The sequence below is a fragment of the Lichenostomus cassidix genome, chromosome Z (assembly GCF_008360975.1).
Source record: "Lichenostomus cassidix isolate B80296 chromosome Z, HeHo_3.0, whole genome shotgun sequence".
NCBI classification, from domain to species: Eukaryota; Metazoa; Chordata; class Aves; order Passeriformes; family Meliphagidae; genus Lichenostomus; species Lichenostomus cassidix.
In genome coordinates this window covers 32,962,840-32,989,185 of record NC_139511.1, presented here as the reverse complement: position 1 = coordinate 32,989,185, position 26,346 = coordinate 32,962,840, and the positions used below count along the sequence as shown (strand labels likewise).

The 26,346-nt window shown below is 39.3% G+C and overlaps 1 protein-coding gene across 1 annotated transcript in view; it reads right to left on the bottom strand.

Moving 5' to 3' along the window:
- The window catches only part of ROR2 (ROR family WNT receptor 2), a 169,732-nt gene that overhangs the window by 136,653 nt on the left and 6,733 nt on the right, over positions 1 to 26,346 (bottom strand). The window contains exons 3-4 of the mRNA XM_085043445.1: positions 17,624 to 17,698; positions 14,280 to 14,576 (exon numbers count right to left, since the gene is read on the bottom strand). Of these exons, the coding sequence (XP_084899571.1) occupies positions 14,280 to 14,576; positions 17,624 to 17,698 (372 nt within the window). The remainder of the gene's footprint in view (positions 1 to 14,279; positions 14,577 to 17,623; positions 17,699 to 26,346) is intronic.

The window sequence follows — 26,346 nt, the reverse complement described above, 5'->3', positions numbered from 1 at the left end:
CTCGCATACGATATTTTTAGTAAACATGACAGACACAGAGACAAACCACTGCTGCTTCAATAGACATAAATACCAAACAATTTTGTTTTCTAAACCTTTTTGGTGAAGCAGTGGTTCGTATAGAATTCTTTTTAAAATAACTGTATTTACATTGCATGTCTGGGAAAGACCTCGAACATGAATACCTCTACTGCCTGTGCCTTCACCACTACAGCTGTAATCATGTTAAACACCAATAAAAACTATGCAGAAATGAAGGAAACTCATATCTGCTGATAACACTGTTACATGGTAGACAGCACAATCCCAAGCAAATATCACAAATACCAGCTTCAAATACTTACAAGGATTTAGCACAGTCTTGATAAGCCAGGCAAATGAGTCTTGAGTACTGAAAAACTGAGCTCAGGAATATGTTCGTAGTCTTTAGCTGTGTTTTACAGTCTGCACATAATATAAAAGTATTAACTTGGTTTCTAAACCAAAAAAATCCCTTCCTTGGATAGCTACTTACAATTAATTTATATTAAATGCTTTTTCTATAGTAGAGGTCAAATTACCAAAGTTTTGAGCAGTTCCAGACACTCTACATATTTAGGGGGTTACTAAAAGATTAAAATTGTTGCAGTCAACTTTGACGTAATATGAAGCTGAACTGCTTTATTTGCTAGTTAAATAGCATTTTGTCCCACTCTAGAGACTAAATTCACCACAGAGCAGAGAATTCTTACCACTTCATAAATATCTTGTTAACAGCTAAACTATGACCTAGATAAGACACTTCATGAAACAGAACATTAAATCAACTAAACTCATTTTTGTTAAAGCTGCAAAACAAACTGTAACCTTCTCAGAAGGGAGGAGGACCCTAATGGTGAAGAGAATGATGACTAATAGTATAAATGAAACTATTGGCTTTTTTCTCCTGGGACTCAGGAAAAATCCTTTCCAAATTATGGTTTTAAATTAAAGACATTTGGAGGTCTCAAATCTTGTCCCTTTTGGACATATATCCAAGTCCCTAAACCACCACATATTTTCTAAAAACTTGGCAGTCTCTGCACAGAAAAGCCCAAGACTGACCCAACTGACTCAGAATTACCAAAGAGAGTGGTTTCGCCAGTTCAAATGAAGAAAGAAAGGAGCGAGAGAAAGGAAAGGGGGGGAAAAAAAGAAGGAAAATGGGGAAAAGAAGGGAAAGAGGTGGAAAGAAGGAAAGGAAACAGGAGGAAAGAAGGAAGGGAGGGAAGGAGGTAGGGAGGAGGAGAGGGAGGGAGGAGGGAAGGGAGGGAGGGGGAGGAGAGAGGGAGGAGGGAGGGAGGGAGAGGGAGGGAGGGAGGGAGGGAGGGAGGGAAGGAAGGAAGGAAGGAAGGAGGAAGGAAGGAAGGAAGGAAGGAAGGAAGGAAGGAAGGAAGGAAGGAAGGAAGGAAGGAAAGGAAGGAAGGAAGGAAGGAAGGAAGGAAGGAAGGAAGGAAGGAAGAAAGGAAGGAAGGAAGGAAGGAAGGAAGGAAGGAAGGAAGGAAGGAAGGAAGGAAGGAAGGAAGGAAGGAAGGAAGGAAGGAAGGAAAAAGAGAGAAAGAAAGAAAGAGAGAAAGAGAGAAAGAGAGAAAGAGAGAAAGAGAGAAAGAGAGAAAGAGAGAAAGAGAGAAAGAGAGAGAAAAAGAGAAAAAGAGAAAAAGAGAAAAAGAGAAAAAGAGAAAAAAAAAAGAGAAAAAGAGAAAAAGAGAAAAAGAGAAAAAGAGAAAAAGAGAAAAAGAGAAAAAGAGAAAAAGAGAAAAAGAGAAAAAGAGAAAAAGAGAAAAAGAGATCCCCACCCTAGGAAAAACAGCACAGTGGGGGAAAGACATACAGATGGTTTTTATACATTAGACATGTGCAACAATAAAAGATGTGACTATTTTCACAATTTTGCAACTATGGTTTTGACATGCAGAAAAAAAAGCACGTTCATTTTCCTAATCAAGCAGAGTCTTATTTTTTTCTACAGTATTAAGTCTCCCAAAGGGTCAGAACCTGTAGATAATAAAACAGCTTCCTTCACAGCTCTATCCACTTTGAGTGTTTCAAATTTAGCATGGTATTTGAAATAAACAGCCATCACAGCAGACACACTTCCCTTCCTTTTCCTAGGCAAAGCTTGCTCTACAACCATGATGAAAGACCACCATTGTTACACTGTAGGTCCTGAAGAAGAAAAAAGTAAGCACAGTATATAAGGTAGGACCTTCCCAAGCACAGCATGGCACCCATGGTGGTGGGGCAGCAATAAAATTTTCCAGTTCTCTGCCACTCCACACTCTTGAGCACAATGAGCTCCCCTACACGTGTTAACCCATTCTTACAACCCCAACCCCATTTCTACACCCCACAGACATTTATTTTCCTCATAAGCTGGATCACAGTCCAGACCCTCTGCTCAGACATGTCCACCCACACCAGCCTGTTCCCATACCACTCTCTCCTAGCTTTAGTCTCCTACTCCAAGTTAAAAAAATACAGATAGGTGCTGATAGCAGTAGCTTCTCAAGCAACATAGGTGAGGCAGAATTATGCTAATTTTTCAGTCACAGAAAACCATCTGTTTGGAGGCATTTTTCCTACCTGCTGTTCAGGAACCCTTTTTTTCCAGACAGGTAGGAACAGCCACTGTGGATCACTGAAGTACTTTCTATCCTTAGTAGACAACCATAGCATGTCTGTGAATTCCTAAGATCTAAAGTGCTATGTAATGGGCAAAGAATTAGTCAGAAAGAAAAAAATCAAACAACAAAACACCCAAGTGCCAGAAGGAAACATGCTGTAGGGAAAAAGATTAAATCAGAACAGAAAAATAAAATTAAGGAAGAGGATAGGATGATGTGAACCACAGGAAATGTGGAGAACCCTGTAGAGACAATGGCGATTACACCTATTTATTCTTACATCACTTCTCTAACTTTAAACCCATAGCTTATTTCACAGGAGTATTAATGCTTTAGAATGAATTTATATAATATACTTCAAAAGGTAGAGTAGTTTTATTTAATTGCCTTGGACTTGCAACATGCAACTAGTAACTCAACATGGGACTTTGAAAGATGTAGGAATATATCACCCAGTGTGAGACTAAAGGGCACAATTTTAATCCATTAAATTGACACAGACATTATATTAAGAGTGAGAGACAGAAACTGTCATTTGCAGAAAGTTTTCTATGGGCTTTATCTGAACTCAGAAAAAAAAAAATCAGTTTTTGAAAATAGGCAGATCTGAACTCTCTGCCTTTCAAATTGTGAATCTGTTATGAAAACGTACCCTACCAGAGATATAGCAATGACATTTACAGAAAGGCAAGTTATTTAAGAAGAAACCACAGAAGCAGAGACCTTCACATGTCACAGGGGTTCCTGCTGAGAGAAGATTAGCTCCTGGGAACTGTAACATGACATCTACTATCCTGTATGGAATGATAGCCTGAAGTTGCCGTGCAGGCAGGAAATGAAGGTGCTGGTTTGGAAGGAGCTGTCCCCTACGACATTCTCATAGGTGAAACATGAAATTTTATAGAGGCAAATGACAGCTCCTTAGAAAACCATGAGAGTTAAGTCTCAGTGAAACAATGGAACTTCCTAAGTTTCAGTGCTGTGGATATCTGCCTTACTTAACTCCACAAGCAATACCCAGCTGTTCAGTGTTGCCAACATTCTGGTCTTGGTAAATGGAACCAAATGCAAGAAAAAAATGGTATGGAGAGGGTGAGAATAAAGATGGGCAATTGAGTGAAGACAGGTAGAAAGTTGCCTGTTTAAACCATTTCGCTGGTACCAAACAGGGACTTGGCAACGATTTTTTGTGAAAGATCTGGAGAAGATCAGAACTTGAGCAAGGCCACCCTGCCACAAAACAGTCAGACTTCAATCTGGGAAATAAAAACATCCTCTGGTAAATATAGGAAACAATGCTCTTCCTTCAGCTGGTGCTGGTACAGCATGAGCTAGAATACACCAGTTTTGGTTAGCATATATCAAGAAAGATGTTTTGGAGAAGGTCCAGTAAAGAAGAATGAGCACAACCATGAGATCCAGAAAATATGATGTAAGAGGAAAGGTTGAGAAAACAGTAGTGGTGAAGTGGGTGTTGGAAGAGAGATATCTACAAGGAGACAAGGTAATTTTTGGGAAGTATTTGTGTCGAAGTTGAAGGAACTATTTCAGAAGCCACAAAAATAAATTCAAGTATAATTACAAGAGGCAAAGGAATAAACTGTAACAGGAAGTAATGCACTTGGATTGCAATCCAAGTAAGTAAGCACTAAGCCTGCATGCCTGCCTGTGGAAGTCACTGAATCTCGGCTTCTGTCACCTCTGGAGAACGACAGGATTCAGGCTATGCTAGCTAAAGTTGATTCTGTCTCAAGAAGAAATAATCCAACATCTCAAGGTCCTTTTAGATCCCTTTTTCCCCATTCATACAGTGCTTACAGAAGACCTAGATCTTCCCACAAAATATAACAGAGCTAAAGACATATGAATAATTTCTACAGAGCTTAACGCTACAGTAGTGTGGCTTGATTTTTCTCTATTTCTACAAATAATAGATCACATGCCAATCTGATTTAGTACCAGTAAAGATGATATTACAAGTAATTCACTGATCTTTAAGGTCCCGTCTGCAGGAAGGAAATACTGCATCTAGTTTACTCTTCAGTTTCACACCGAATGAAGACTTTCTACTAATTGCCTCTGTGGACATAGTAATTGTTCAGTAAATGTGAGATAACATTTTCTAGGTTTTGTAATTCTGAAAGATAATATAAATTAATACCCTTGATTTTGCAGTCCTTTCCTGCGTAAACACATCATCATCAAGTTCCAGAATCAAAGCTACTCTTGACTTTAAATTTGGCCTTTGGATTACAAACCAGTATAACTTCTGAAACTTGTCTTTCCTAACTTTGCATGCTCATGTCTTTGACTAGCATGATCCTCTTCAAAGAATTTTCTACACATGATATATTCTTAAATAACACTCTGGCAAAAGTATGCATGTTTTTCTCAAGAGCAACATTATCCAAAAGCTCTCAGGACATAAAATTTGAATGAAACTTGGTTGGAGGTTTTTTGTTGCTTTGAAAACCACAGTATCATGAACTTTGTAACAGTTTCTCTGCCACCTCTGCTAGAGAACAGATTTCCGAATCATATTTCTACACTGACACAGAGAGAAAAAGATAAATGTGAGATCAGCTTTAGAAAAACAGGTTGAATTACTATCTGTAATTTCAGATATAAATATCCAAATTCACTGAGTTTGCAAAACCAAGTATAAAGAATGGGCTCACCCTTTCAAGATATTTATTAAGTACTCCTTCTGGTCTGAATGGAAATACTTTATTAAAAAGTCAATTTATTGTATTAAATTGTTTCCAGGCAGAGCTATGAAGCACGGTTATTTTTAAAATTAAAACAACAGCAGATATGTTTTCTTAATGTAGGTTTGGTTCAGATCCTGTTCAAGCTTGCAATTTTATCTACATACTATCATTTTCCCTTTGTAAGGTATTCTGGTCTACCATGAAAGGAGTCATCGTTAACCACCACTATGACTACAATTTTTAAAATATATTTTTACATTTAAGCTCATCCTTCCACTACCAAATTCCTAGGGTACCATAAATTATTTTAATTTCCCACTCCCCGATAAAGGAAATTCTTATATGAACACAACTCTCTGGTTTCCCTGTCATAGACTCCTCTCCTTTTTTCTTTTCAACTTGATGAAAGAAATGTTTCATGTCTACTCAAAAGGAGCATGATTTGTATTTCTCCACAGGAAGTTGTAAGATTTAAAGAAGTAATTACAGATAGATTCTACAAGATTCTTTGTATTTTCAACTTAGAGAGTATTCAAAAAGCTTTGATAGATCTTTATAATCTTCACAAAACTCACATTTTTTCCATTTCCTTGTTTATTCTATGGAAAAACTCTCTTGTTTTATCAAGACATTTAATTTCAAAGATCATTTCTTCTTACCTACAATGTAATGAATGGCTCAGTGGAATCCTAAAATGCAGTTTAAGCAACAACTGCTGAAGACGCAACAATTCTAGTACAAAGAAAAATGGCTAAGATGATTTGTGGTGAGAATCTGACAACTTATAAATCTCCTGTTTGCAGACTAAACTTTTGAGGTGGGTGAGAATTTTCTTATTTAAACTGCACACGTTCAGCTTCACTCTGTAGAATCCAAATCTTAGAAAGCCATCAATTACAGCAATATTGTGGAATTGTCTCTTAAATTTTTAGCCCACACTGTTATGTTAATATTTTTCCATACCTGATTTTCTATCTCCAGGAACACAGTCCCATGGCAATTTGAGCTGCTCTGCCAGGGCTGCTATGTGCTTCTCCTCCCAGCCATCCATCTTTTCCTCCTCATACCAATGCTATGGTGATCCTGGGATTGGAGATAAGCCAGTTCAGGGATCCTAACCAGCACTGGGTTGGATTCTGCAGGGTAAATTTTTGTTTTAATTTTAAAAAAAGCTCCTCTAGTTTGTCAGCAAAGTGTGAAAACCAACACATATTTAGAATTAGAACAGAATTGTTATTGGCTGAAATAAAAGAGTACATATGATATTACATTTGGGGTCTCTATCTGCAGCCTTTACTTGCCTATTTATGCTTTTGGATTTCTATGAAGGTATAAATTTTATTATATACAGAAACATTGCTGCAACACTACCAGCTCTAGTATTATTATTGGTTTTTTTCTGTAACACAGTTCTGCTGTATCACTTTTCTAAACGAGAAAAAAGCACAGCAAAACCATTTGTTATCTCCCAGACTACATGCACTCTCATTTTAACCACAAAAATTTCATCATTCTCTTTACATTCTGTAATTTCTTCTTCAATTTTACTAAGATGAGCAACGCCGAAATTTTTATACACTGTTGAGGCATCTTAATCTTTCAAACAGTTTTGTTATAGGTTCATACAAGAGAATGACAGAACCTACTTTAAAGTTACTCAGCTGTTACAGTCCAAGACTGTCAAGTAACACCATTTTTCTTTTTTTTTCCATTTTCTCATTTTCTGACCTTACTCTATTCAACAGTTCTTTCGATACACTCATAAGAGCGATTTCTCATGCAAATCCAGGTAAACTGAATTAATGTTTCTAGAACAGTCCCTCTTGGCCTTTTCTTCCAGAGACATCTTACTCTTATCCAATCAGACTTTTCTTTGTTCTACTTCCAAAGAGAAGAACAAACAAGAGAAGTCCCACAACTCCTTCATCTGATCTAGGGTGGGTGGCCCTGCTGTGTCTCAGACCTCCTGTCCCTCACTGTGCCACCCCCTCTGCCAGCGCTGGCTGTCCCACAGATAATCATGGTTTTATCATACCGCTCTCACATGGACTTACTGTACCAGAGTCAGGTTATTATTTCTTCATATATATATATGAAGAGCTGGAGATGGGGAAGGAGGTAACCTCTTTTAATGGTGCCTTGCCATACACAAAAGAAAAAGTAGAATTACAGCTTGTTAAGGGCCTTAGAAGTGAAAGATTTATGTCGTACAAATAAAATGGAGCAATGTTAAGATCTGGCTGTTGAACATTGCTCCAACAGCTGAGGTGTCTAGTTAACCTGCTCCTAGGATTGCTCTGGAGTGGTTATCTTTGCCCCTGAAATTTGTTCTTAAAAAAAATTCTTTTGTGTCTCCTTTACAGCCAGGTTAGAGATATGACATCCATCAGTTCTGTTGCAGACATGGAAGAAAACAATCTCCTCCATTTGTACAGCAGCCTACCACTCTCATCAGTCTGCCTGTAGTAGAGCTCTGTGATTCCTCTTTTAGACTTCTATACAATTTTTTTTTTCATTTACAATTGATTTTACTTAGGAGAGTGTTTCTGACTAGCAGAAATCAAGTTTATTATTTTCAACCATAGTTTTTATACTTAAAGGCACAAGAATAAAATTCTCCCTGCTTTTTAATGGTACATTATACGTCCTCTACAAAATAATTTAGTATGTGACTGGTTTATTACTCTGATACGGAATAAATCCACTAATAGTTTCATTTGTGATTCGACCAGACACTTGTGTATATTGTTTTGAAAAGTAAGACTTCAAAATTTTAGAACTCATACAGAATTTATCTTTCCTTTATACAACCAGTCAAGTCATTCTTCTTATATATACAATAGCATGGGAAAAAAATAATGTTAAGGTGCAAAACTATGAAAAGCAAGGAAAACCATTTACAGAAACTACTTCACCTTGAAATAATACTTACCAGATGAAGTGTTAAATGAACACCCTTAGAGCAGTTCTGATGAAGATAAGTAGCAAGTGATGAAGAAAAGTAACCTGGAGTTACAGAATTAAGTGTTTATGCTGTTCATATAAAAGGAAGAGTCCAACAAAGCAATCACAAGACAGAAATCTAAATTCAGTAGAGGTTTTATAGGTATGACAACATACACACGGGGGGGGTTTTGTTCAGTGTTCAAGAAAGAACATTGAACCTTTTTGTTGCTGTCTTAACAAAATCACATCTGAACAGAAATTTCAAATCCAAAAGGTACATGTGAAATCAATGGATTGCTCAGGATAAAACACCGAATTGGGGGATCCAGTCTAATTTCCTGGTTCAGCTACCCACACTTTAAAACCAAACTCTGGCAATCTGTGATCCCCAACAGTTCCCCATTAATTTCACTCTGCTTATCCTGCAAGCTGTACCCAGAAAAAACTTCTTCCTGTTGCTTCAACGAAATCTTTACAGTGGAAGAAAAAAAATGCTTTATCTCTTATGCTAATTCTCTGTCCATGTATTGTTTCACTTTTCTCTCCACAACTGCTTTCCAGCAGAGCCAGCTGGGTGATTTGACTAAATAAACTAAGAGCTTCAGGGGTCTGTGAAACTATGCCCAGACAACCACACACTTTAGGAGATATCAGTGAACTCTGCTCTAGACTAGAGGGACAGGCACATGAAACCACGCTCATTCTTCAAATACCTTCTACAGAACCAGTAATTCTGTGATACCCTTCCTCTCCCTCAGCTGCTGTGTATCACTCCTCTTCACCATCACAGACATGAGTTACAGCAAAACCAGAAGGCATCAATATACATGAGGGCTAATTCAATCAGCACAGAGATAGAGTATGTGCCCTTTGCTTGGTGAAGCAGCACACACTACTGATACCTGTGCACAGCAGCTCATGGAGATACACACAAACTGATCCAACACCAGCTCAGAAGGGTGGAAGTGTCTGCACGATACCCACACTGTGTCTTCAACGGGCTTTACAAACGACTCAAGAAAGGGCTACCACCCCATCAGCCAGCTGAGCCTAGGGCTGGATGAATACATCTACTTACGCCCATCACAGTAACTGTGCACTACTTAGAGAAATGTATTTCTATTGTGATGTCTTATTCTCCCTGATACTACAATGCAGATTTGTTTGTGTTCTTAAATGGAAGATTTTGTCCACTGCCATCTTGAGACAAAGCCACAATTTATAGCTAAGGGACCTTCTGACTTTTTGAAAAGTGTACTTTATGGCCTGGAAAGTCATGTACAGCCATTTTTAGTTTTAAAAAAGATCAACAGCTGGCATCACTTGGAAGAGGAAGTGGAAGTCCTTTCCCAAGCTGGGCAAGGAGGACAAACAGATGTCAAGAGAAAAAGACTGGTTTTGAGTCAAGTCTGTGGAAAACATCAGCAAAACTATCCAGCAGGATGCTGCAAGTGAATATTGGTGTATGGCAAGGGCCCAGAAAAAGTAAATGCAAAAAGCTGGTAAGGACATTTCACTACTTACGCATTTAGACAAAACCAAGAGAAAAGAGAATAATTTAAGTAAAATCCTTGTTTGTCCCAAATGATTACTAGCAATGCTGTAGCAGTCTGCAGTAGAGTAACAACTAAAAGCAGGATTAACAAACAATGCATCTTCTTTCAGTGCAGCAAAATCCTGTCGTTCCTTTTCTTTGAAGCGTTAACTACTTTGTAGTCACTGGATTAGAAGACTTGAGTACTTGCATGCTTTCCAGACATGCTGAGCCTAATGACAACTTCCTTTATAAAGCAACAGCCTCACAATGAATAAACAAACTTAAATAGCAAACCATTCTTTGCACAGAGAACATAGTGACAGATGCTATAAATTAGATGGAATACTGTAAGTAGCATTTCTTCCTTCTGAGCAACCACACAAGGCAACAGAGAACATCTATAGAAAGATGTATTATTTAAAGAAAATGAAAGTTTGTGTAATATTTTTCTTTTTCTGCAATGTTAAAAAAATAAATACAAAGATACTTTTAAAATAAATTCTCTCAATCAGAAGTATGATCAAAAGCTTGAGATTCTAACTGCTTCGAAAAGATATTTTTACTGAATATAAAATGTGAATTTAAGACTCTGAAAATAAGCCATGTGCAAAGGACCCCACAAATCTTCTACATAGAAGATTCTCACAGCTATCAAACAAAACTCAGTATTTATTACCATTCTTTCCTTTTACACTTCCTTCTCACTGGTTGGTGGAGTAAGACTGTGAGTTTCCTAATTAGTGGTCAAATGTATTTCCATACCAATGACAGTTCTGAAAGCTATTCACACCTTAGACAAAGTGCAGTGAGTTTAGAAAAAAGATCAGCTTTTCTGCAAACAACTGAAAACTCACTAAACAGGATTAATTTGCCTCATCTCTCATCTGGTCCTTTTCTTCCAGCATCTTGCATTTCTATGCTATTTACAGCAACAAAGAGATTAAGGAAAAAAAGTGCAATTCCATTACAAAAGCTTAATTTAATCGAGACACTCAAGGGAAAAAAAAATTCAGTGTCAACTCTTGACCCAATGATAAACTTCATCACTAAACTGTTTAACAACTTAATTAACCCTAGAAAAGATTTTATTAAGATTTGACCTAAAAATAGTTAATGTGGTCAATGTCATTTATTAAAAGCTATCTGAAAACGTCTCAGAAGGTGTACTGACTTTTATCAGATGACGTGCATACAATTTCGAGAGCAGAATCTCTTATTTATAAATGTCAGGATGGAGCTATACCTAAATCTTACGCATCTTCCAAGATTTAAGTATTTTACAACTTTTTGTAGTTAGACATTTAAAGGCATTCAAAAGTAATCCATACTTGTATTAGTTTCCCCACAAAGAAGGTACTCTCAGAAATTAGACCGGTTTTTTCTTTATGAAGTTAGGTAGATGTTTACAAACTTCAGGGCTTTCAAAATCATAGCCATGAGTTACCATTATGTTTTCATTCCCAGACATTCTGTTAATAGAGTTTTGTTTTTTTTTTTAAAATGCTGCATTCTTCATACTTCTCAAGTCATGTGAGCATTAACTTCCAGTTGATTAAACATCCCTTCCTATTTAATGGCAAGGGGGCAAAAGTCTGTAAGCCGAGTTCATTGTGCACCACCATTTCCAACAAATGACCATCCTTGTTGCTGCTGCCTCTCACTTGGCCATATTCTGTAAATGAACACTGAAAAGGCTGAAATAACAGTTTCAAAAATAAATTTTTAGATGAAATGTAGATTAACAAAGACTCTGTTTACCATTAAGCAAATCTAATTAAACAGAAGAATACCCCCTAACAATAGAAGTACACAAGTATTTATTGTTGTGATTATGGGCTCTCAACCACTGTGCTGCTTATTCAGCGAAGAAAATGGAGTCTCAAACTTCATGCCTATCGAAGTAGAGTGTATCCACAGTTTCTACAGGTGGCTGAGACGATTATCACGAGCCTGTTTATGGGGTAGCGCTAAAAAAAAAAAAATTAGAAAAGATAAACCCCAAACGCGCTTTTAATGGTAATTTATTATTTTATACTGCCTCCGAGAGGGTTTAAAACTTGACATGTCTCCTGAGATCATGTGCTGAGCGGACAGAGCAGAACCACAGCCTACAAAAGCAGACGGAGGTACAATGCCATCCTCCCAGCCCCGTTTTCCCGGCGCCAGGCGCTCCACCCGTGGGCAGCTCCGCGCCCGGCCAGGAGGGTCCCAGGAGCCCGCAGCCCCCCGGGAAGCCGTGGGGAGGCTCTGGGAGGGCAGAGAGCGCCTGGCCGTGGCAGATGCTCCAGCGCCGGTGTTCTCGGGCTGCGGCGGGGGGCAAGAGAACGAAGGAAGGAAGAAAGGAAAGAAGCTCACGGGACTCCGTGCACACCCCGCTCCCGCTGCGTTCGAAACACAGATCGAGCTTCTCAGGGTAAAGGATATAAAGCGGGGATGGAGACACAACCCCGGCATCTCCTCTCACAACCATCAGAGAACGACCGTCATCCTCCCTGAGGCTCGCCCAGGCTGCCCCCCCCCGCCCGGGGATGCCCGGAGCCCGGGACCCCGCAGGAGGGGCAGAGCAGCGGGGCAGCCTCTTCAAAGGGAGCAATAAAGGCACTAGGAAAAATAAACGCGACGGGAACTGACCCCAAATCCGCGAGCTGTAACACGCCCGCCTCCTGCTCTCGCCCCGGAAAGCTCCCAGACCTCTAGCTTTCTGCTGGCCCTCTCCCTTCATGGTAAGGCAACAAATGGCAAGACCTCGGACCCCGGAGCTGAATAACAGGAAATATAGGCATCTGTCACCTCCCGGGGAGAGCTAAATGGATTAGCGAAAGCAACAAAGGGAAGAAAAGCTCTTTCAAACGTGCAATTGATTAACAAGTCCCCTCTAATCTGCAGCATCACTGTTTTTCCTTAAAGACATCATCGGTCTCCTCCAGCACGTCGGTGCAATTAAGTTAAAGCTAGGAAAGGCGGGGGAGGAAGGCACTGCTGACCCGCCGAGCTCCCGCGCTGCCCGGTGAGAAGAGAACGGCAAGGGTTACAAACCTGGCATGGAAATGGTGCAGCCCTGTCATCTGCTCCCTCAGTCCCTGGGCAAAGAATCCCGGGAAGGACTTTGTGAGTAAGGTTTATCTGCTGCAGAGGGGGAGAGGGCAATTTTCCAGAGAATGGCTTCATGAAAGATCAAAGAGCTGAATCCGGCAGCTCCTACCTCGACGGTGCATTTCACATCCCAGAGAAAACGAAAACGTTAAGCCTCCCCTTTCCTGCTTTGAAAGCGCCACACAACTCAGGCGTGAGGGAGGAGGGAAATTTTTTTTAAAAAACCAAGCCAAAAAAGAAAAAAAAAAAGAAAAAAAAAAACCCAAAAGTTTATGCGGCTTCTTTTGCAGGAACTGTGTCTTACACCATCGTGCCTCTCCAACCCCACACGTTCCCTAAGGTCCCTGTAAATCACGGCGTTAGCCTCGGAGATGCAGGACAAACTGGCATCTGTTCAGCAGCCGCACCGCTGCTGCCGCGGCGCAAGGTCAGATGTTAATAGCGACAGTTTATTCAGCCCTAAAAAACAATCGCGGAGCTCACTGAACCGCGCGTCCTAGTGTTTCCTGAGCCCAAAGTCTGACCTCCTCAGTCCGTGACAGCCGGACAGGTACACAGAGAAAATGGGACCCTCTAAAGTCCAAAAACACACAGAAAGAAACCCCGCCGCGTCTCCATGAGCTGCAAGCACGGCGGCTGCCCCCTCGCCCACTCAACTTTAATCCCCTCCTGGTTCCCGCTGAGATTCTGGCAACACTCAACGTCCCAAATAATAACACATTATTATAACCGTTCCGAGAAGAGGGCTAGAGGGCGGGCAGAGTGAAGGAGGAGGCTTCACTCATTGCTATCCACCCTCGACAATAACAAAACCCCGAACTTTTCCTTTGTTTTCTCCTTCTTTCCCCCTCCACCCTGCCCCCCCTCAGTGGCTACCAAGCAGCCTCGGAGCGCTGAACCGGCCGAAAACAGGCACGAAGCTCCTGCCGCCAGAGTGGGGCAGGGGCGCCGGGATGCGCTCGGGTAAAAGTTTTAGCTGCCCTCTCCTCCTGCCAACCCCCGCCCCCTCGTAAAAAGAACACAACATCAGGTTTCCATTGTGCCAAGAAGAATGGGGAAAAAAATAAACAAAAAGGATGGCGGAAAGAAAGAGAGAGAAAGGAAGAAAGAAAAGAAAAAGAGGGGAAGAAGGAAAAAAATAAAAGAAAATTCAAATAAAAGAAAAATATAAGAAAGAAAAAGTAACCAACATGAACCACCACCTGGGGATGCTGGCGGCTCCGCCGGTCCCAAATGGATACGCGCAATTCTCCTAGGAACAAGAGCAGCTTTCCCTGCCTTCCCTCTCCCCACAAACCCCTACTCGAAGAGCAGAAGCATCCTCCCTGGCAGCGGGGTCCCGCTCCTTACCTGCCGCGCGGAGAAGGAGCGAGGCGGCCGCCAGCAGGAGCAGGAGGCGGCCCGCCGCTCCCCGCCGTCCCGCCGCCGCCGCGGGGTCCATGCTGCCCGCCCGGCCGCAGATCCCGCAGGGAGCCCGCAGGGAACAGCTCCTGCGGGCCGAGAGGGCTCCGGTGGCGCCGCCGCAAACTCGTCCCGGGCACCGCCGCCCCGGCCCTGCGCTCCCGCTAACGGACCGTCCCCGACTGGGGGCGGAGGAAGCTGCGCTCCTTTCCCCTCCTCCTCCTCCTCCCCCGCCTCCTCCTCCGCCTTCCCCAGCATCCGAACGTCACCCGGGACAAGCCCGGCACAGGGGAGGGGAGCGGCGCCGAGGGGCGGACAGGCGGAGCGCAGTGCCTGCGCTGCGGCACCCTCTGCCGGGGCAGCCTCCAGCCCCGGCCCCGGGCGAGTCCCCGCGCACTGTTCTCACCGCGCTCCACGACCACCAGGAGCCAACAGGGCTTGGGCCCCCTCTGAAAGGAGAGTCTTGCTCCCAAAAGCCTCGGGAGCCTGCAATCTTCCTCACAAAATTACCCAATAAAACAAAAAGAAGCGGGCGAAGGGCATATCTACCAAAACCTCTACTGCTTTTCTCCTTTGCCTCCTTCCTTCTCGCTGCCCAATGAAGAGTTTTTGCACCCCTACAGCGTTAAAACCAATTGATTGAGCACAGTTTCTCCTGTCCCCAAAACGCTCGGGCGCCAGTCCCGCAACACTTACTCCGAGAGCCAAGAGCCACCACGACTGCGATCTACTTTGCCCTCCACCAGTTCTCTCATCATAGGGTGTCAAAAGTAAAATTTGCTTTCAATCTTCAGCAGGCAGAAAATTATTCTACTCCCAGTAAGGTTTCATAATATTTCCAAGTTATTTACTATCAGAAATAAGAGCAGTCTGAGCATAATTTAAATAAGCTTTTCAAATTAGGATTTTTTTTCCGTGGGGGGAAGGAGGAGTTGAGTTGGTTTGGGTTTTCTTCACGGTTCAAAGAAATCAGTATTCCAAGATAATGCAGAAATGTCAGTAGGCTTCTTTGAACTACATCATATAATCTCCAAGAATAGAGTTCACCCAATCAGTTGTTGTGCTTTTAAAGTTATAATTTAACAGCAAATCTGATCAGACATCTTCTTTGCAAATACAATTCTATTGTTTTAGATTTCATTTCTAAAGATTTGATGCTGTTTAATACAGAATACATACAAATCCCTGTAAGTTCTTCCCCAAATCAAGCTCTAAATCCCCAGTGATTTCAGTGAAAATAATTTTCCAATAAATTTACTTTTTTTTATTTTGCAAACAAAGACAAACATTACAGCATATGCTTTCTTCCTCCTTTTGGACCCTGTTTCTTCCCTCTCAAGTTTTCAGTTCCATATTGAAAATTCTTCTGGCACCTAAGAATGAGAAAGGGAGGTCTTGATCCCTCTTTGGCAGGAATGTAGGACTGACTGACTTCAGCCCCTTGCCATCACAACAACACATTTTATAATCCCTTTCATAAACATATGAAACCTAAGGTAAAAGTAGTGATGATCCTTTTTATAAGCCCCACTCCTTAGATTAAAGGCTGCTCCAGACTTTGCCTCTTTGATAGTTAGGAACATACTTCTAATTTCCAGACTATATGTACTCAGATCAGTTTATACTCCTTCTCCCTTGTGCCACTACTATCCTTTCACATAAATAACTTTCCACTTCCCCTTTCTATGGCATAAAGTGACAGAATCACACCTCAGCCTTTATGCTGTTGCCCTAAAAAACCTGAAATCTTTTCATTTCCCCTGAAATTATCGGTTATGTGTTCCTTTATCCAGCCTAATTTACCTGACCACCCTAATTCTTTTTCCTGTCACACATTCCTGCCTCATTTCTCCAAAATTTTGGGAGTCTGATTTAATCTTGATGATGAGTGGCTTGAGCTCCACATAGTACTGGAGATGCTTTCTCTACCAGAGCATTTTTAATTTCCTTTCTGTGCTGAGAAGTCTGATATACACCAGTGATTTACAGCAGCTTGGCAGTTTTAGGTATACTATGACATGTTAGAAAATCTACTTCCCTCTTTCTTTATAGTTTCCAGTGTATACCTAACAGCAGAAAATTCTGCATCAAAATTCTGACCTGACAAATCCACCCCACCTCCATTTTTTGTAGTTCAAGTCATGAAGATCAGTTCCTTCTCCTCTTTTTTTTTTTTTTTAATTAAAGACACCTCTCAACTGTGCATCAACAAAAAAATTTTGGTTGCACATTGATAAATATAATCAGCATTAAGAAGTGTCCCCAAGAAACTAAAACAGAGACAGTGCTATTACTTTTAAAACAAAGTATAAATGGTTAAAAAACGCAGTGATTACCTGCCTAAAATGTTGTAAGTTCAAACTCTATGTTCTTCAGAAATTTATGATTGTTCAGCTGTGTTTCTTGCCTTCCAAATTCAATAGGAAATAAAAACATCTACATAACTTAATCTACATTTTGCATAATCCCCTCAAGAAATAAAATTTTTGTTTTTTCTCTGATGGTCTCAAAGACTTCACAAAATAACTAAGATATGGATCCAAACACCTTTTGCATCTGGGAATAAATTAGCATTTGATGGAAACTTTGTTCGTTAAGAATTTTTCTGATTTAGGAGGGGAAACTGGTTGTGTCATGAAGTTTAAATGACTAGGCCAAGTTAGCTATTGAGAATTTGAGTCACCTTCACACCCACAAATTATTTTGTCACTAATGACAAAAACTGCTATTCAAAATTACACATTGCAAGTGAAGTCACTACAGTGAAGAAACCACAGTACAAATTCTTGCTCTGTAGAAAAATCTGTACAGCAAAAAAGCATGGAACAACTGCACGTTTTGAGCTGTTTCACCCTGTGTGTGTAAGCCATTAGAGAGATCACTGGTGCTGTGCAGCATATGGTCCCAAACTCTTTTGTCACTGTTTGAGAAAGAAAAAGCTGTGCACGTATTTGTTTGCACGACCATATGGCATGTGCCTGATAGGAGCAGTTAAGAGCAATGGGGAAAGCTGGAATTCAGCCTGAACTGCCTTGGGAATCCCTGACAGAATTTGGGTGGATTTTCTTTGCCATTTGTGACTGCTTTCATAATAAATATAACAAAAGTGACTTTGAAGAAAGTGTAAGATTAAAAGTGGTTCTAACTTGAAGGTCTTAGTGTTCCTATAACTCTCTTGCAAGCTTTGATAAGTTTTAATTAGTACACTGTTTTTAGTCAAAAATTTAATTCCCCACCTGATCTTTTTATTCTTACGATGAAACTAGCACAGAAAACATTATTGCAAACATTACCTGCATGTTTCTCTTTTTCAGGATCAACTCTTGGGCTTTCTTCCACAGCATAAAAGTATATCACACAGATTCCCGCTATGGGCAAAAATTGAAAAAAGGATTTGGGCATCAAACATAGGATTCAGACACTCAAGTCCAAATTTGTAATGCAAAAATGCACCTGTTTAGTCTTGAACACTCATTCTCAGCTGAATCCTGTTAGGTATAAACATTCCTTGTGAGATCAGTTACACATCTACAGAACTGCCCCAGCCACAGCAGCTGAATGCTCACTTCCACAGAGATCCTGAAACTTTCCTGCTGCAGTGCTTGAGATTCTTGACTAACCATTCCTGATTCTGACCACCCAAACAATTTTAGTCACTGTCTTCTGAAGAGCACCTTTTGGAAGACTACTAAGGTGACTTAGTCTATTGGCCCAGCAAAGAGCAGTTTAGAGGAGCTTAGAGGAGCTCCAAGAGGAGCTCCAAGAGGAGCTGGGCTCTTAACCTTTTCAACATCTGGGTCCTCAGGGAGTGACTTGGTCACAATATGCTGTGCAGGAAAGTCGGACACACTGCTCCACTGACTGGAGCTGTGCCATTGTGTGCAAACAAACTGGAGAGTTTGGGATAGCAGTGGGAAGGCACAAGGGTAAGCCCAACTGGGCTGCCCACACACTGAGCATAGTGCAGGAATTCTGACACTGTTGGTTGCCTGATAAATGTTACAGTTAGTGGAAGACTGAACAAAAACAAAATAGTTTTGGAGCATCTATTCAAAAAAAGTTCTGCATGTTTACAGTCTACCTGCACATTTCTGTGACTTGTTGTTTTGTTGTTTGGGGTTTTTTTTAATGAACCTTTTGAATATTAAAATAAAAAACAAGTTAAAAATACTCATAAGAAAACTTACAGCAAAAAACCACCAGGTTTCTGTCCACACTTTTAGACCAGTGTTTCTTGTGCTTTAAATATACCTGATTTTGAGATATATATATGTGTATATTAAAATAGCTACAATAAATATTTTGAAGGAAATATTTTACCTCCAGAAGGCAAAACCCATTTCTAAATAGGCTCAGGAGCCATCTCCATTTTTGCTTTTGTTTCCAGGTCATTTTACACAAACATGTCAAGTAGTACTGCTACAGGAGCCAACCCACCACAGAATAAACAAATCTGCAAACATTCATACCATCAACACTCCTATTAAAAGAAGATCACCAAGGATATTTCTCATGCCTAGAACCACAGGAGAAAATAAACAAAGTGTTCCATTTGTTTCTTAAGTTAGGATGCAGACAACAGTCCTAAAACCAGAGCTGATTGCCCTAACTTATAAAATCACACTCACCTGAAGTTTTGAGCTTCCTGCAGTGTCTGCAGACTGATGCACCCTCAATCCTCTCTAGTAACAAAAACTGAGAGGGGGGTGAAAAGCTGCATCTCTCTTCTCTATCCATTATTCCTACACATGAAACAGTTACAGAATGTCTTATTGAAGATAAAAATTGGAATAGAGACTGGGATTTAGGTTTTCCCTATATAAATTAAACAAGAACATGAGTGTCTGATTTAATTTAATTTAGGACTCAGTTATTCCTTGAAATTGTTATGATTACACTAAAGAGTGATCTTGGCACTTAATCTCATACTCATAAAACCAAAATTCTTTTTTCATGCAGTTTTCATTATCATCTAGTTAGTTGTACTGAAATACACTTATGTGTATTTATTTTAGTTGTTTATGTCAGCCATCCCAAGTCACTGGAGTGCTACAGTTTTGTGAATAGCATATGAACAACTAAAATTGTAGCTGCTTAACTTATGTAAATTAAAACAGTTCTAGCTGTCAGATTGGAGCACCAACAATCAGACATTTGACTGACTGCAAAGTAAAAAAAAGGGTGTCTATTCACCCTTAACACCCTAAGTTACTTGCAGAGTTCATAAAGAACTATAAATGCACCACCCATGCTCACAGTACTGGGGTACTATGCTAAGTACCACAGTTTCCAAAGCAAGACCAAAAATACAACATTATGTCAGTGAGGCAGACACAACCATGTCAGTGGACCCAAAACAGAGTTTGGTACACTGTGCAAGATAAAAATACAGTTCAACTTCAAAATGCATCAGATTTTTGCAAGTCATGGCAAAGCTATATAGTGTTTCATTTTGAAAGATCATCTGGATGTGAAGGTGTCAAACAAACACTGAACTGAACCAAGAATGTAAAAGGCAGCACCTAAGGGGTATTGACTATGGAGAATGCCCTTTTGAGAGCCTTGATGTGCCTGTCAGTTTCTAAAAGACAGTTGTGTGGGAAGTTGGGAGAGAGGAAAGAACAGAAGATGAGGAATTTTTTAAATTTTTTTTATTTAGTGTGGTCTGGGTTTGGTTTTGTTTTTTGTTTTTACTCAGTTATGGTGAGGTTTTTTGTTACTGTTTTGTTTTTTAAGGGTAGCCTTAGCTAGAGAACAGGCAGTCTTCATGATTGGGAGGGTCAGGCCCAAAACCCAGATGGACATACTTGAGAAAGAGGTAAAATTTTTGTGGAAACCAGAAGTCAGCAGCACAATTTTTTTTCTTATGTTAGAGACATGAAGTTTCTTTCCACTCTCTTTTGGAGTGCCAGAAAAGCCCCCAAACAGACAACAGACAGCCTAGAAGAGGCAGGCTAAATATGGTGCAATCCTGCAGCAGGAATTGGTCATGTGGTAAAATAAAAATCTTCTCCTTCCCCCTTCTCTCCCTGGACTCCAAAACATATGAGAAAGAAACTCGGGATATTGATGAATATTAAAATATTTGGGAAACCATAAGCTTATAATGTTCTACAGTATTCACAGAATATTATGCTTTAGGAATGGAAAACATAGAGAGAGTGACTTGGGCTCAAAGAGATGTACGAGGCTGAATAAAACTACTTCACACACACACAACTAGTTGACAGTATAGACAATAAAGACTTCACACTGAAATACACTAAAGAATATGTGGTTACACTGGATTGTACTTTTGAAATGTTTTAAAGACAACTTTTCTCCTCAGAGTAATTGCAAAGAAAATCACCTGGAACAAAACCAAAAATTGTGTTCCTAACTCCCACATGAATCACTGAGGTTGTCTTCTGTCAAAAGCCATGTAATGCTAACAAGTAAAATTGTTTTTAAATACTCTTTTTCATTATATCCAATTACAAGGTTGCAATGTGTCTGAATTGCCTATCAAATCCGTTTGACTTTGCAGTGTTACTACCTTCCATATAGTATTTTTTCCTTCTTTTTGTCTGTGCACCAGTCCCATAAATACATACTTTACAAGAAAAATTCACCAAAACAAAACAGAAAAGTGAGATGTTTACTTAAAGAGGCTCTCTACTTCTTCTCATTCCTTTTACTGGAATTGGAGCAATCTAAATAGTTGCTACACAGCTCTAAAAAGGAGTTTGTGCCTTTTTTAGCCCTCTTTTAGAACTCCTTTGTTTTTCTTAAAGTGAGTTTTTAAATACCTAATTGTCCCATCTCTTCTGTGTACAAGCAGAGAAACTTTATCTAAATATATTTTGCCTTCATGATCTTATCATCATCCCTTTTACATTCTGTCTCTTTCATTCACAAAAGAGACACAACAAAATTGGAGACTAGTGATAGTTAGAAAAATGATTCATGTTTTGTCTTATGTTTAATTGCAAACTCAGTCTGATCTACCAAGGGAGATAGGCAACTGCCTCAAGCTAAGGGCAGATTAGATAACTCTCCTGGGTGCAAAGGTCTTGTCTCCATACACAACACAGAGAGGAAAAGGGATTTCAGTCAAGTAAGTTTTTTCACCTTTTATTAGGGAGTCAATGTTTTTGTAGTTGATCAGCTACTTTGATGACACCATGTTCTATTTCAAGTCAGGACTTGTGAGAATATACTTTGGGGTCTGAGTCCCAGTTATGAAGCTGAATTTCTGCCTGAATTTCTGCCTAATCTGAGGCCCTGCTTGCAGGGATCTGTACCCCTCATCTGGCATCAGTCAACATTCCCACTTTGAGCAAACAGGCAAGGATGGATTATCAGTTCAGTCACTACTGTTGTCTCCAACAGCTGTAATTTGACCAAGATCAAACAGGAGAGAAAAATTACTTTGGTTTCTGTGTTGTGCAGAAATTCCTGAGCCATAGATTTTGATAGAGGCTTATCTTACTTGCCCCACATCAGCTGCTGTGCTACACAAGTGTCTACCTGCCTTGTCAGAAAGCCTCTCAAATGTGCACTTCTTGATATCTTTCTTTCCCAACCAACCATAGCAGCAGCAGCCAACTTCTTGCAATGAATCTGTAATTATATTAAATAGCACAGTTAAATTAGACTCAGATGCTCTGAGCTATTGCACAGACTTGATGATATCTCTGAGACACCAGTGTAATTTTTGTGGAGAAGAGTTCATCTGAAAGTCCCCAGCATGTGCCAGTCTCTGCCTTGTGCAACAGCTAGCATTAGGCAATGCTGGCCCAGTGAAAATTAGACCCTGTGCACCACTGTCCTCTGTCAGGTTCTCAGCAACGACCAAGCAGTGTGGGAATCAAACCCCCTAAGAAAAATATGAAGTGGAGGAAAAGGACAGCTCATTTCCAGCTCTGAACTGAAGTCCTCTGAGAATGTCAAAGATAAATGTGGAGAATCCGAAGAGCACTTTTTCTCTTGCCTGCAAGTTGTGGATAATAGGGAAAACAAAGACAATGGAGGGCAATATTATTTCTCTGTGTGGTTTGTTCTGAAGTACTTGGTATTTAATAGCAGCTAAGTCAGACAAGAAGGCGTAGACTGATTTGGTAGAAAATTTGCTCTAGTCTGTAACATAAAACATATGAAGGTGATTTATTTTAACCTCTGCATTTCTACCCTTGCATAGCTTTTAATTCGACAGGAAGTGGGGGAAGACAGCATATATATTTGTACTTTTAAAAGGGTGGGAAAGGACGTAGACAATTTTGTTATATTGTGACTTAAAGGGCTGCTTATACTGAAAAGAACCTCAATGAAGCAGAGAGCTTCTGAGTCACACATGGCAATAGAAATAAAAATAACTAAATAAATACATCTGGGTGGAAGAAATAATGAGAAATCATTTTTTCCACTGTAAAATTGTGTGTGTGTAGCTTCAATACTTTTTAGCAGAACTGCAGATAGTGGGGATGAGTATGAAATCGACAGCTTTCCTTGTATATTAACCTCACTGATGAATTTTCTTTGTGGACAAGAGCTTGAGTTCCTAGAACACACAAACTGTATAGTGGATATTTTATTAATGGTGCACCACAGACATGGTTTTGTACTGATGCTATATATATAATATACTGATTTTGTATATTATTGAAATAAAGAACCTTACAAGATCTTCTAATGCTAGTAACCACCAGTACCCCAAACTGACTTTTTTTTCCTTTTTATTTAAATTCTTTGGAAACAATGGCATTAAGTCAAAAGAAAGCAGATAGAATTAACAGAGCAGTAAGGAGAAGATAACATAAAACAGAGATCTGCTCATATTCTTTCTACCACCAGTTTTTGTTTACATTTGGAATTCCATAAAATTCTGTTACTGTATTCACAGGCAATAAAATTCCCACCAAAAAAAATTAGCCAAAACACTAATATTTTCCTCATCTACAATATGATTAAGTTATTGCTACTCTTGGAAATTTACTTTTTTCTGTTTTCTTTTAGTTTACAACTTCAACATTTTAAATAAAAGAGAAGGAACTGATGTTAAGCGTTCTAGGCCAAAGCCTAATTAAAAAAACTCCTGTCCGTAGCATTGATAACAATGCCAAAGAACTGTAATGTTTAAAGCTTTAAAGTTAGCCTTCCTATTACCTACAATAAAATCCATGGGGTTTATTTCAGTTTTTTAGTGGTATATAAGGTTGGGGTGACTTTTGGGACCACATGAAGCCTGCTACTTTTTCAGCTTTCATTAGCATTAGTGGGAATCTCATACATGTGTCACTGTCAGGATAAACTCTAAAAGAATTCATCTTTAAATAAGAAAACACATTCAAAGACAGATTTCTATCAGTGCATTTTACATGACTATGAAAGATTTTGATTTGATCCACACTCAGCAGGGGTGCCCGTTATTCAAACCATGTGGTATCTGCTTGGTATGCAGGGCATAAATACTGTTGCTGTCAGCATTTGCTTTAAAATCTGATGCAATGTATTACAAAGAAGATTTGAACAATCATAACTAAAATTGGTTGGGAAGACTTGAAACAAAGGTTTGAATGAAGTTGAAAACTTATGGGAACAATAAAATCTGAAATGTTATAAAAAGAAACTTAGTATCCACCTGGGAACTATTCTACAACCTTCTTAGCAAATTTTAATCAGACATGCCTAAAAAAAGTAATACAACCAACTTCTATATAAACAAAAACATGCATACCTTCCAAAAAAGGGATTAAATACTGCAGCTTACATTTTTTGAAACTACCATTTATAGGAACACGTGGTGCAATCTGATGGCACTGAACTTAGATTAAAATGCATAGCCAATTAGCAAAATAGTTCCCAATACATATCTGTTTATCAGGTCATTTTTCACTATTTTCCTCTGTGAAATCTATGTTTACATTAACATTTACACAATGTAATTCTAACAGTTTTATTCCATCTATCTTTATTTGGTCTTCTTAAACCTTACAAGAGACTTTTCTGGCCAAAACACATATGCTGATAACCATAACCAACACAGCCTGCCATATTCAAATTTATTTAAAGTTTTACTATCAGTGTTGCTATAATTTGATATTTAGACAGGTCTGTCAGAAGTTATGGAGTTCAGATGAAACAGTTCTTTCCAAAAGAGATCTAAAGATGTACTATAAATTACACAGCAGACACAAGACTTGAAAATAGAGATCTGTGTCACAACAAATATTTTATCCTACATAATTTATTGGTCCAGAGGTTTTCAGAGTCTTATGAAAACATTAATATATGCAAGCCAAAATTAAAGAAGCTGTGTTAACAATGTTTTAGAGATGAAGAATCCATGGGGACATTGGTCAAAATTTTATGGAAATTGTGACAGTAACAGAAATAAAACCTGCATCTCTGATCAGGATATCAAAACTCATATCACTTTGACATTCAGTCTGCACTTCAGAAGACTGATATTCATGTACATAAAAACAAATCCTTCCTTTTCCACTCAAGTAGAGAAGCCTTCTCTGCCAAGCTTTAGTTGCATTAATTCTAATATATTGAGAGCCAAAAAGTAATGTGGAACCATAAGAGAATACCTTAATATATAGCATACAATGTTTCCAAACATGGAAAGAACTACAAGAAGGATATTTCAGATAGTAAAATATATTCTGGAATATTTGTAGTGATATTAAGTAAAGGAAATGAGATCAGCACTGCAGGATTTGACTAATAAAAATGTCTTTTTGCACATTTGAGATTATCAAGATCTTAAGAAGCAGAAAAGATGCTCTTAAATTAGGTAAAGTCATCTTTCTTGAGGGTGTTCCTTAGTCTGCTGTAGACAGGAATCTGATAAGAAGTTCCTAGGCAGACAGACCTGGATCCAGTATGATTAGTGTTTTATTAACTGTGCTCAGCAGGAGTGTTCTAGTATCAGGTTAAGACCAAACTTTTCCACTGACTATTGGTATGTCCTTGATTGTGCTTCAAAACAGATTACGGGGCCTTTTGAGATATTTTCCAATATAATTTTTATAAAAACAGCAAGATGGATCTTATCATTAACACATAAAATAATACCATATCACTCTGTGACCACATTGAAATGCTAAATTCTACCACCAGAAAAAAAGTGATTTTCACTGACATGAACAAACACTGATGAATGAGTTTGTTTATGAAAACAAATACAATAAAGTTGAGTCTGAACTGACAAAAATCATCATTATTTTTATTTTATATCATTACATAGTCACCATCAAGTATAGATCCTATCACAAATAATGAAAATACCTTTCTTTAAGGGACATGATAGTATTAGCCAAGGATAAATGTTCTGGTGAGCAGATGCCCAGCTCTTCTGATGGCAGAAGTACAAAGTATCTGAATTGTGCTTTTGTACCTTTATCTATCCCACTGATTGGCATGCACTTTTTCACTTCTTCTTTTTGTCTCCAGTACAGCCAGTTGTATTTGCCAGGTCTGTGATTTATCCCTATGGAGATGTACACAAAAGGAATACCTCGAAATAGAAAACTCAAATGTTTAGCCAATGACAAAGACTCTACAGAAACTTGGCAATTTCAGTTCTCAACCCTTTCCCTTCCATTTATATGGATTATTTATTGTTTTTGAAAGAAAACTATGGTTTATTGAAAAATAATGATGGTGCAGTAATAAAAAATTATTCACTACTTCAGTCTCAGCATAGGAAGACAGTATCTGTAACATAAAAGGACCAGCCAGGTGTGGAGATTTTGGACTTTCTCTTAAGAATTATTTTCGCTGCCTGCTGTATATCTAGGCCCCTGGTATAATATAGCGAACATTTATTTTTGTGTTAGACAGATAAATGATGGTATTAGAGAACAAAGTTCCTTAAAAACCCATCTTGTAGGGACTTTATTGACCACAAAGCACAGAACCATCCATCAGACATGGTACCAGAATGAGTAGGTAATATGCATCTCTGGCAGTAGCTTTCTGTTCTTTTTCACTACCTACCAACACACCACCATATGGTAAGAAAGATATC